Genomic DNA, 12,882 nt, shown 5'->3' on the forward strand with positions numbered 1-12,882 from the left:
ATTATTTGAACAGACTTCCTAATATTGACCCAACTTTGAATCAGTCATGCTATATCATCTAAAAATGTGCTATAGATTGTTTGCTAATATTTCATTTAGAACTTCTGCATCAATATTCATATGTGAGATTGGTTTGTAGGTTTTTTTGCAATCTTTATCAGCTTTAGGAATCAATGCTATACTTGCTTCATAAAAAGAACTTGTAAACTTTCCTTTATTTTCTATGTTTTGGAACAGTTTATGTAACATTAAGGATTGTCTGGCCTTTAAAATGTTTGGTAGTCTCCTTCTTTTGCTTGAGGAAGATTGTCACTGAGCTAACATCTGTGCCAATCTTCCTCTATCTTATGTGGGACGCTGCCACAGTGTGACCTGATGAACGGTGCTAGGTCCACACCCAAGCTCCAAACCTGTGAACCATGGGTCAACAAAGTGGAGCGCGCAAACTTAGCCACTATGCCACTGGGCTAGTCCCTTGTGGGAATAATCATTTGACAACTTTCTCTATTCTTTCTACAGAAATTGTTTTTACTTTCCATCTCTACTAGGAAGAATTTCAGTAAATTCTATTTTCCTAGGCAATTAATCCTCCATTTATCAAATTTATTTATACCAAGTTATGTAGAGTAATCTTATGTTTGTTTGTTTGAATAACCCATTTCAGTGACTATTTCTCTCTTTTATTCATTCCTTGGTATTTGTGCTTTCTTTCTTGATTGGGTAAACTAGAGGATTTGTTTTTTTGAGAACCAGCATTTATTAACTCTATTATGTATTTTATATCTAATTACTTTCTGCTTTTATCTTTATCAAGAATTTCTAGGAAAAGACACTAAATGTCAGAAACTATGAGATTCAATTAAATCAGGAATGAGGGAAATCCATAGCTTTTAAATACTTTACGTAAATAATGAGAATAAAAATAAGTGAATTAAATATTCAACCCAAAAAAGAAAGTAAGCAAAAAAATAGAAGGCAATAAAGATAAAAACCCAAAGTCCTAGACCTTTTTCAAATCAAATGCAGACAAGATGGAAGCCAACTGCTACATCATCCTCGACTGGCTCCTGGATCTGGACTGCTGTGGGATGATGAGATCCCGGAACAGTCCTCGGATTCCATGACTCCTGATCCAAACTACAAGGCAATGATCCCCTTGGGTGGCACGGGCATTTTAACCAGAGACAGAACAGAGGTGTAGTTTTCCTACATGGGCCTTCAAATGTACTTTAAGATTAGCAACCCATTATGCAGCACGAGGGGCAGAATTTGTGCAACTCAACGCAGGCTAGTGACCAATACTAACAGGAACTATGTCAAAAATGACCTGTACACAGTTACTATAACCACATTAAAATTAAAGCTAAACCTAAAATATAATAAGCCAAAGTCAACAGGGTTATATTAATCTCAGCAATTAGGCATAAAATTTTATGTTTACCAATGTTAGTTTTTAAAGTAATTTACTTACTGAAATCTTATGTACCATCTTCAATTTCAATTATGTTTGACAGACATTAAGAGCTGACTGTGAAAAGTATTTATAATGAATGTAAAGAACACATACATAATTATATATACAATAATGACTTAACTTTTTAAAACAAATATAAATATACCATATTTTATTCACCAAAATATTTACAGTAGTAGTAACTCCCCAAAGGCAAAAATCCCTGTCTTACTCATCTTTACAGTGCCACCTTATAGAAAAGTGCCTGGCACAAAGTAGGTGTTCAATGTTTGCTGAAAAAATGAAAGTAATATGTCTTCCCAAAAAAGGTACTCAATCAAGTAACTATATGAAATTTTAATATGTTCACACCTGAAACATACAAAGGCCTAAAGACAAAGTCCATACCTAACTAAAATTCTCTTATGTAACTTCATTATTACAAAGGTAAGTCTTGAGTCAAAAATCTAACTGTAAAAAATATAGTCTTAAAAATCACATATCTACATATAAAGACAAGGAAACTGCCTCATGCTGCGTCATCATCATCCACTGCAGCATAGATGGCTTGATTCCTCCTCTTAATTTTCTTTCTTGGTTCAGGTTCATGTTCATCACTCAGCCTCTTCAGTGTCACCTCAGGTAAGTCCTTTCCATCTCCTGAGTCCACAGCCTCACCAGGTTTCCCCTCTCTGCCAAGTGGGGAACCCAACGTATCATCAGAAGATACAGCCATGGAACCTGGCAAGATCCTGACATCAGAGAAGCTTCCAGAAAAGTCAGAAGCTTGATCAGAAGAAGGTTCCACAGATGGTGTATTCATGTCACTATGTGCACTTACAAGACTGTCTTCATCTTCCTCTTCTTCATCCAACATTATCTCATCTGGATTAATAGAGGACAGGGCAGACGTGTCTGTGTTGTATTCACTAGGGTCTTCTCCAGAGTTATTACTCTCCACATCATCCTGCTCTTCGTATTCACCACACAACTGCTGTTCTTCCTTAGCCTTCTGAAGCCTGACATTAATGTCAGTGATGCCAAGTTGGGCACAAAATTCAGTAGTCTGAGGATTGATTCTATGAACCAACTGCACTTGTGTCTGTGGCTTGCTTGGGTCATAACAAGCAGCCGTCACACTAAAGTTACATGGAACTTTGAGGTCATGATTCAGTTTTTCCAACACTTCGTTCATAGCTTCTTCTGTGGCAGTATAATCCCACCTATAAAAGTCGAAAACACCAGCCTTTTATATTTTATCAGCCTCAGACAACAAATGATGAAATCTAACTATGGACTTCAGGGACAAGGATAAAAAATAGACCATACATCAAAATTCCATTTAGTAAAATAATAGTTAATTTAGTAAAGGACCACTTTGAAATAAAAAAAATTCTTAGAAAAAGCTGTCCTTAACTCACACCCTAAAACAAGTATAAACTATTTTAATGTGTGAACCAAATCTCCACCATGTTATAGTTTTAGGCACACTTATTTATGTATACACTTATTTGGGTTGGTGCTCAACGGTCCATTTTCTTATAGATCTTGAATTGTTCTTACACTCATTTAACACTAATTCTTTTGATACAAAACTTTTTAAAAAGGGGGGGGAACAAAAACTGCATGCAATGGGGGGAACAAGTCCTAAATAAGGTCAGACTTACCTTGTATGCAGGCCATTATTTTCAGGCATATTCCACAGGCGCCCAGTCACATTAATAAGATCGTTGGTAGCCCTGAGAATAGTGAGCCATTCAATATCATACTCCAAGTAATCAGGAGCACTGGGGTCGTGCTCTATCTCTATTACCTACAGGAAGAAATTGGGCATTTTAAGAAATACATATCTACTTTTAATATTCTAAGAATTTCAATATAACAATAAAATTTAAAAGGAATTTAATTTAGTAGCCTAAAAACATTAATGTAACTTAAATATTCTCAAAGAGTTCTCAGAATACATAAATTACAAAAAGCACAAATTAATAATTTAGGAAAGGAAAATTAATAATTGTTTTTAATCATTGGAAGAGTAAAACTACATTGCAAAGTTATTTCATTTTCTTTTTACCTGAAGAAAGTCTCTATGTGGTAGACATTTGTCCAAGGCTAAAAATTTGGTTTTTTTGCCAGTCTGTCCTTTATCCTTGGCCTAGACAATATGAACCATGATTTAAGAAAGAATGTTAAAACATCACAGTTAATTCATACACTGAACAGGATGGAAGTGATCTTGTTACACATACCCCTAAGCTGTGTGTCAAAGGGACAACTGTTACTTTTCCAAAACAAGTTAGTTCTATAACCACTTGTGCAATGACGGGCAAGGCACTTAAACTCTCTGGGCTTCAATTTCCTTACAAAAGTCAAAGCAGAAACTAACAATGATCACTAAATCAAAGCATACAGCACACATGAATCCTAGCATAAAACACAAGGATTAAAGATAACAGAAGAGCTTAAAAGTCCTAAATAGTTCTCAAGTAAGTTGGCAGAGCTAAAATTAGACAACTTTTGGAAGAAATTATAGAAGAAAATCTTCATAACCTTGGGTTAGGCAAAGATTTCTTAGATACAGCACCAAACGTAGATGCACTATATCCATAGAATGAAATACTATTCAACAATAAAAATGAAAGAAATGCTGATACATGCTACAACATGAATGAACCTCAAAAACAAGAAAATGAAAGAAACCAGATGCCAAAGACTATGTTTTATGATTCCATTTATATGACGTGTTCAGAAAAGGCAAGTCCATGGAGACACGAAGCAGACGAGTAGTTGCCTTGAGCTGAGGGTGGGAACAAGCGTTGACAACAAACCCACACAAAGGATCTTGTGGGGTGATGGAAACGTTCTAAAAATGGATTATGTGATGCTTGACAACTCTGGAAATTTACTGAAAATCACTGAATTGTACACTTAAACGGATGAATTTTATGTAACTTATACACCAATAAAGCTATTTTTTAAAAAGTGAATTGGCAGAAAGAAATTCACTGGGGTGAAGGGTGTCACAAACATGAAAGTCACACTGGAAGCAGTAAAAATGTGACTCGCTGAAAACAGTACAGCACATGGAGGAAAAAAGACAAGGAAGCAAGCTATGGGACGTCCTGCTGAGGACCAGGTACCAGTTCAGTGCGGGTGAGGTACCAGGAGAGATGGAGGCACAGAGATTACAGGCAGATCTTGGCAACAGGGCCAAGATCTGAGGAAAGGTGATCTTTGGTGTTGCTGAAGGGCTGAAAGAGAACACGAGCAAAGTCAGAGGAGGTTGAGGAGCCAAAAAAAGGGGAGCAAATATATCATCAATGCAGAGATACAGGCCCCTGAGGTTGACAGCAGAAGATGGACTGGGAGAAAAGTAGCGAATCAGATGTTTCAATAAAATCCAAGAGCGCAATAGGCCCCAAGAGACAGAAGAGAGTAACACAGCTGCGGAAAAGGGGACTGATACAAACAGACGACTTGCACTTCAGTAGTGGCCCAGAGGAAAAGGAAGAGAGTAACTTCACCTCCTTCTCCCAGTGCAACTGGGGAATGAGAACAAGGCCACAACAGAAAGGGCCCACAGGAATGTTTTCACACGGAACCTTGCAAACCGTGTTTGAGGACCATCGTTCCAGCGTACCTCTACCACAGAAGACTGTTCGGTCAAGTAAGTTTGGGAAGCACTGCACACCACATCCCACTCTTGGAGGGAGGCACTGCCCTTCAGCACATTAAAGACTCTCAGAAATTCTACAGAAGCCTCTGGGAAAAAAATCTCTAACTTTGTTAACCCAGCATTTTCTGAACGTTCTCCCTTTGGAATGCTTTATGGGAAAGTAAGAGGTCAGTCAGAATCAGAAGTGAAAGGAAGAACTGTGTATTTCCATAAAAGCCTAATTATAAATATATATTTATTCTCTGCCTTCCATCAAGCACCATCATCCATGCAGTTACAAGGAAAACTCTGGGCGTCATCCTAGACACTCTCCTCCCTCTGTCACCAAATCCTGATGATCCTGCTCCCAAAATCTCCCTAGAACCTGCTTTGTTCTGTGTTCCCTCTTTCCCTTAGTTAGAACCTCATCTTTTGCTCAAACAGCCTCCTCTACCTCCCATTTCTACATGACTCCAGTCCACACACGAAACTGCTGCCAACCTAACCTTTCTAAAAGGAAAATCCAATTTCATCACTCTCCAACTTCCCCATCACCTTCTGGTTAAAACCCAAACCCCAGAGCGTGGCCCAGAAGGCAGTATGATCTTGTTCCAGCTTCACCGTTCCCCACGCCTCAGCCACAGGACTAGCTGCAGTTCCCCAAACACAACACGCTCCCAGACCTCCAGCCTTTGCACACAGTGGTCCTTCCACCTAGATTAGCCTTATAATCCACTTCTTCCTGGCACCATCAATTCCTTTGGAAAACGTTCTCTATCGCTTCTTCTCCCTGTCCACATCCCCATCTCACCATAGTCTGGCTTACGCGCTCCCACGGTATCCTACCACTTTTTATCACAAACTTATTGCATTATTTTATAATTGCTTGCTTGTCCTTTCCCTGCATTGGATATTGAGCCACTCAAAAATGGAAAGTTATCTTTGGTTTCTTTCTCTAACTTTACAACTCTGCCAACATTGCCTAGCCCACAGATGTTCAGTAAGTGTTAAGCGAAGAACAAATATTTTGTTTTCTACCTGATGCTGCATCAAGGCTGCAAATTTCACATGAAGGTGTGCAGAAAACCAATAAGCAGGTTTTAAGTGCTCTAAAAGTTCTGAGGCTGCAGGACTTCCTAATGTGTTATTTTCCACTTCTTGTCGGAAAAAAGATTTAGTCTTAAGAAGTTGCTTCTTATTTCCATAATGATATATACTTCTTGGCCAATCATGAGATAAGAATATGTCCATAGGCTGCTTCAGCTTTAATGGAGAAAGAAAAGAAAGAAAACTCCTAAAACAGATTAACCAAAAGCAATCCCCTCCCTTCTCTCCACCACCACACAACCATTTACCCACTGAGGTCTCTAGATTTCTGTGTAATTCACTCTAAGAACACTTTATTTAAGGAAGTCACAGAAATACCAAGCTACTCACTCACCTAGGCAAAGAGAAACTGCTTTCTCTCTGCCTCACAAATCATCCTTGTTTTCTGTGGCAAGGCAGGTACACAGAGAAACATTTTGATTAAGACTGTCAGTCAGGTACGGTCTTTGGCACTGGGTTTCTAATATATATAACCATTGTTCTCTTCCCTTTTGGTAAAGAAACTACTATTTTAAGATCCAAAGACACCAGATTTCGTGAGACTTCTAACGTGATTAACACAGTAAACTCAAAGATATACTCCATTTTTTTTCCTAATGGACTCATACAGTATACACCAAAAAACCTTCTGTTTACTACACAAATTATATCAGAGGTATTTAAAGTGACGGGTGTCCTCATGGAGAGGACACAAAATATACTCCATACTTTGGTATCCTCAGCACCTTTAAGTAATCTGGAACAAATACTTGGAAAACTACAGCAAAATAAAATAACTGTTCAAAACAATAGAAAACAGAAGACAGATACGACTAACCACTGAATAACTGGTATGGGCAATAGGTGCAAGGCAAATTCAGAGAAGAGTTATGACTTTAAACTAGAATACTGGTTGGGAAGTGGACTCTAAACTGGGTCTTCAGAGGAGGAAGCCGGTATCTAAGCTGGGTAAGACTTTGACGGGCGAGAGGGAAAAAGCCTTCCAGGTAAGGAACTGTTATGAATAAGGCACGAAAGAAATGCCCGCGAGCATCCTGATGCTCCTGGAGAGGCTGTACAGCACAGTGGGAAGGGCCTGGGTCCAGGCAGGCAGGCTCTACAATCAACTACCTGGGAAGTCCAGGGCAGGTTACTGACCTATCTGAGCCTTGGCCTCTCATCTTTAATGTGATGAAGTTAGAGTAATACTTACCCCACAGAATTTGAGTGGCAATTCTATGAATTATCGTGTGTGAAAACTGCTTAGCCGAGTGTCAAGCATGAGTGGTGGGCTCTCAAACAAAAACCTAATTTCATCCACTCTCCAATTAAGCCAGTGTTTTCAATACCACCTTCACAATTTTCCCATATCCTCCACCAGCATTACTGTTGTTTATTTTCTACTTAATTACCATTATTTAAAATATTTTAATATTTTCTTTAAAGTATCACTTTATTCCAGTATATATTCTTTAACTTTACCCTAAATAATAATATCTGAAATCATGGATTAAATGTTTTATTTTATTATTACTTACTGAAATAAATTTACAACCATTAAAATAAAAAAAAATTCATCTACAAACTTCCTAAAACCAACTTGAGATCCAAATTTCAGAAATACTGAATTAAGCTCTTGATCATTTTGGTATAGAATTACTTAAAACTTTTTTCCAGTGTGCTGTAATGTACTTTTTACATACCTGTTTTAATTTATAGACTTCAATATTTCTCACATGATATATACTCCTTATTGTAGCTGGAGTATAAGGGGGGCACTCAAAATGACCTTGAATTGAAGAAGAGAAATAAGCTATATTCAACTCTTAAATACTGCAAATACAAATACATACACACACTTCTCCAAGACCAATGTTTGTCATCAATGCTTTTGGTTATTAAAAAACACTGCTATGAATATGCTGGTATTTTCTACTAATAAGTGATCACAACCTATAAATCTAAATAATTGGGGGACTTATGCTTTTTAAAAATAAATTACATTTAATTTGGAGTACATTATTTATTCACTTGGTTTAAAACTTAAAAGATACCATCAGAAAGGTATAGAGTAACAAGTGTTCCTCCTGTCAAGTAGACCAGTGGACGCCCAGGGCTGGCGGGGAGCAGGCGTTAACTGCAAATAGGCATAAAACTTTCAAGGGTGACAGAAATGTCCTAAATTTGAATGGTGGTAAAGGGTGCATAACTCTACAAGTTTACTAAAATCTCTGAATTGTGTACTTACAATGGTATATAAATTCAACTCAGTAAAGGAAGGGAGTCCTCCTACTCCTGTCCCCCAGCCCTCAGGACCTTGCCTAGGAGCAACCGCCAGTAACCAGGCTTCAGTATTTGATTCCAGGGATACAGCTATGCACACAAAACACGTATTTCTTTATCCTCTCTTTTTTTACACAAATGGCAGTATACTTCATACATGTCCTGTCTTTTTTTTTTCACTTAACTTACTGTGGAGTTCTTTTCATATTAGTTACACATAGAGCTTCCTCTTTTTTCTTGTTTTCTCTTTTTTAACGGCTTCAAAGGATTTCATTGTATAGTCATATCATGATATCTTTAACTAGTTCCTACTTTTTGCTATTACAAACAAGGCTGAAATAAATAAAGTTGTATATATCATTTTGCACTTGTAAATTCCTGGGTCCGAGTATCTTGATAGTATCCACAGATATTACCAACTGTCCCACAAAGAGTGGTTTCATTTGTGCCCACGTCTGTCATGTAGGACACAGCCTATTTTTGCTCCCCAAGCCAACAGTCTAGAATCACGGGGAGCGGGGCAGCAGGGGACAGACCCCTGACTTAAGAGTTACATTGAGGATATAAGTTTTAGCTGCCAATTTAATTTATGAAATTTTGAAATCAATGTTAATCCAAGCTATTCCTTTAACTTGAAAATCAAGGTATAATTCATTCAGCTATACTGGAATGAATAAGTACAGTGTGGTATACTTATACAATAAAATACTATTCACAAATTTAAATGAATAGATTAGAAGTACAAGTATCAACACGGATTTCAAAAACATGTTAAACAAAGAAGCAAGTTGCAGAAAGACACAGGCAAAATGATACATTTATATGAAGTTTAAGACATGCTACATAATACGTTGTTCAAAGCTCTTACATACATGGTAGTGATATAAAATAATTAAGTGGATGATAAACACCAAATTCAAAACAGTGATTTCCTGGTGAGGAAAGGGAGAGATAAAGGGGAGGACTGGGATTCAGGACAGATAAACATTAAGCTTCCATTATATCTACACTGTTTTATTTCTTAAAAATCAAAACTAAAAATGGCAAAATTCCATAAAACCAGATGGCGGATACACAGATAACAAGCTCTAGTGTTCTCTGTATTTTCATAGGTATAAAATATTTTATAATAAAAAATTAATAAAATATTTCATAGAAAAAATCTAACGAAAAGTCAAATTTTATATTATGCTTTAAGTGACTCTGTGGCACGCAAGTTCTAAAGTTTAAAAACAATTCTCAGAACAACAATACCTTTTCGATAGTCATGAGATTTAAAAATACCAGAGATTCCACCAATTCTTACGCCTCGGTATTTTACCACACCAGCCAAACCTGAAAAATTACACAGTTATATAAAATTACTACAGGCAAAAGTCATCTCTTTACTAACTGAATGAGCAGTTTAGAGGACTGGAATTCCATGCAGTCCTAAAATTACCTGAAAATTAACTATCATGATGAAGGTTACTCTTTTACATAGTAACATGCCAACAACATCTAAGGTAGACTAGGGGAGGGAGGCCTCGGAGCAGATCAGCCAAGAGACTAAGCAGAAAGGAAGGAAGCAATGAGACACAGTGTATTAAGAGGGAAAGAGATATCATTTGGTACCTAATGAAATATGGGGAGGGGGCAGATAAGGGAAAATGTCCTATGATGGATTTATGTGTCATAAATCTGTAAGTCAAGAAGCATAAGATATAAAGAATCTGCAGTTTCTATATTTCATTTCTGACTGATCATTTTCAGACCATTTCATCTTTTCACAACACTGCAGTTGTCAAAAGATGATCCATCAGTAATGACATAAAGAAATTAAATTTCTAAAGTTATGATTTCATCATCAGGAAAACTTGTAGGGGCTGGCTCCATGGCCGAGTGGTTAAGTTTGCACACTCTGCTTTGGCGGCCCAGGGTTTCTCCAGTTCAGATCCTGAGCACAGACATGGCACCGCTCATCAAGCCATGCTGAGGCGGCGTCCCACATAGCACAACCAGAGGCACTCACAACTAGAATATACAACTATGTACTGGGGGGCTTTGGGGAGAAGAAGAAAGAAATAAAGAAGATTGGCAACAGTTGTTACCAATCTTTAAGAAAAAAAGAAAGAAAAACTTGTAAAACGTTCTAGAAAAAAATATCCACTTAAATAAAGAGATGAAGGGACTGTATAGTTTAAAGGGCCTAAAATACAACCTAAATCTAATCAGGTCTATAAATCTAAATGTAGATTCTAAGAAATGCAGAGCATGTAAGGAACATGTTAAATAACACAAGAAATTCCAATGAGCAAAATTCAGAATGCAAGAAATTCTACAAGACAAATTTTCCCATTTTCTTCACCAAATAAACACAATGAGGAAAAAAGAAAGAAAGGGGATGGTGATAGTCTAATAGGCTTCAGATTCATGACAATCAAATGAAATGTGTCGACCTTGTCTGGATCCCATGTGAACAAATCATTTGTAAAACAGACATCTTTGTAATAATCAGAGAAACCTGAACATGAACTATGCAACAGATAATAAGGAATTACTGTTACTTTAGTTAGAGACAATAATGGTACTACAATTGTGGTATTTTTAAAAATCCTCATCACTTAAAAATATGTACTTAAGTATTTACAGGCAAAATAATCTGAAGACAGGGATTTGCTTTAAAATATTATTCACCTTCTTCCACAAAAAAGTTTAGGAGAGAGTGAGTTGAAGTAGGGATGGTAGAATAATAATACTTGTTGAAGACACTTCATAGGTCTAGGGATTCATTATACTATTCTCTACTTTTCTGTATGTTTGACAATTTCCATTACAAAAATTTAAGTTTTGTTTTCTAAGTTAATAAAAAGAGTAGGAAAAAATAAAGGCATTGCAATACAGTGTACAAGGTCTTTGCAGTTATATTAACTTTTGCTGAAAACACAAGATGAACCATGGACATATTTTCATGAGTAACTACCTAAATTAACTATTTTAATTACATTTTCATGATTAACTAATGAAGAGACATTGCAAAAACATCATACATCTCAAGACGCTGCCCAACTGGTATACAAATCCTGACAGGCTCTTCCATCCCATCAAACCAAGAAATCATCCAGGAACACATACCTAAATAATAAATGTTTGGCGCCACCCAGCCACCATAAGGTAACTCTTGCAAATGATTCGAGGCTTCATGGTTTCCTCCAATGAAGATTGTGAGGACTGGGGCCTTTTTCTCTCCAGCATAATATCTAGAACATAAAAGAAAAGTTGTCAGTTGGCATAACAGTAATTAGGAATAGAGAAAAGCAATTAGGCGCGCCTAGACAATAAGGCATAGCCGAAAAGCAAAATAAGGTCCGCAGGCAAAGTCCGAGCTCATCCTAAAAAGTTAAAAAGCTCTTTCTAAACGGATTGCCCAGGATCCATCCTTGTCCTTAAGAATGAAGAGCTGCCACCTTGAGTTTCAAGAGAGTGTACGTTCAATGAGGTCGAGAACTTCGTCGAGTTCACGGCTATATGTAACCTCAGCTTCTAGAACCAGGACTAGCATACGGCAGGCGTCCAATAAAACTCCTGGATCATGAAATGAACTAGTCCCAGAGACCTATCAAGCACAAGGCAGATTAACCTGTCAGTTTCTTCCTCCAGGTTTTCCCCTCAGGCTCCGATCTCTTCCGAAACAGATAAGAGTGGAAAGAAGGAAAGTGACATCTACTAAGGGTCAGTTCCTAGAGACACAAGCTGAACAAAGACAGGAACTAAGGGAGACAGCTCGTCCGTGGCAGGGGGGATTCGAACCTAGTCCGGGTTCTCTCCGCACCGCCGGGTCCGGGGCCCGGGCCGCGCCCCTCACCTGTAGAAGGTCTGCATGTGGCGGTACTTGGCCGGCACGGCCATGCAGCGCAGGTCGGCCTCGTTGCGCACAGCCTGGAAGTCGCCGCAGCACAGCAGAAGGTCTATCTGCCCCGGGCCGCGCCGCTCCGCCAGCGCCAGCGTCTCGTAGATCTTGTCCAGCTCGCCGTGGCAGCAACCGGCCACGGCCACCCGCATTCTGCCGGCCCGAGGCGGGGAGAGCTGCCCGCGAGCCCCTAGACCAGAGCCAGCCCAGGCCGGACAGCGAACACCAGACAGATCTCAGCTCCCGCCAACATTAACAGAGCCACGGCCTCGTTCAGACTCCCGCAATATAACTCACTTCCGGTTCCCAAGTCTCGCGAGAGAGGGATCAGGAAGGGCAAGGATTCAGTAGGATTCCGGGGAGCTTTCCCGTGGACTCGTGGGCTCTGCCTGTTTTCACGGCTGAGTCCTCGCAGCCTGACAAATGATAAAAATCAAAACCAGAACAGTGAATAAAATCCCCAAGAATTGGAGTTTGTTTTGGTAAAGTTAAACCAAGCTAAACAAGTGAGCAGGT

General features: G+C 38.5%; 1 protein-coding gene across 1 annotated transcript; it reads right to left on the reverse strand.

Annotated features, from left to right (window-relative positions):
* Positions 1 to 1,608: 1,608 nt before the first annotated feature.
* Positions 1,609 to 12,657, reverse strand: DBR1 (debranching RNA lariats 1). The gene is made up of 8 exons (XM_046652871.1): positions 12,322 to 12,657; positions 11,592 to 11,716; positions 9,732 to 9,812; positions 7,898 to 7,983; positions 6,147 to 6,371; positions 3,528 to 3,608; positions 3,121 to 3,266; positions 1,609 to 2,676 (listed from the first exon to the last, which is right to left on the reverse strand). Exons 1-8 carry the CDS (start codon positions 12,516 to 12,518, stop codon positions 1,983 to 1,985), a joined length of 1,635 nt encoding a protein of 544 aa, XP_046508827.1. The 5' UTR covers positions 12,519 to 12,657; the 3' UTR covers positions 1,609 to 1,982.
* Positions 12,658 to 12,882: the final 225 nt, after the last annotated feature.

Source organism: Equus quagga, chromosome 1 (assembly GCF_021613505.1).
Source record: "Equus quagga isolate Etosha38 chromosome 1, UCLA_HA_Equagga_1.0, whole genome shotgun sequence".
NCBI lineage: Eukaryota > Metazoa > Chordata > Mammalia > Perissodactyla > Equidae > Equus > Equus quagga.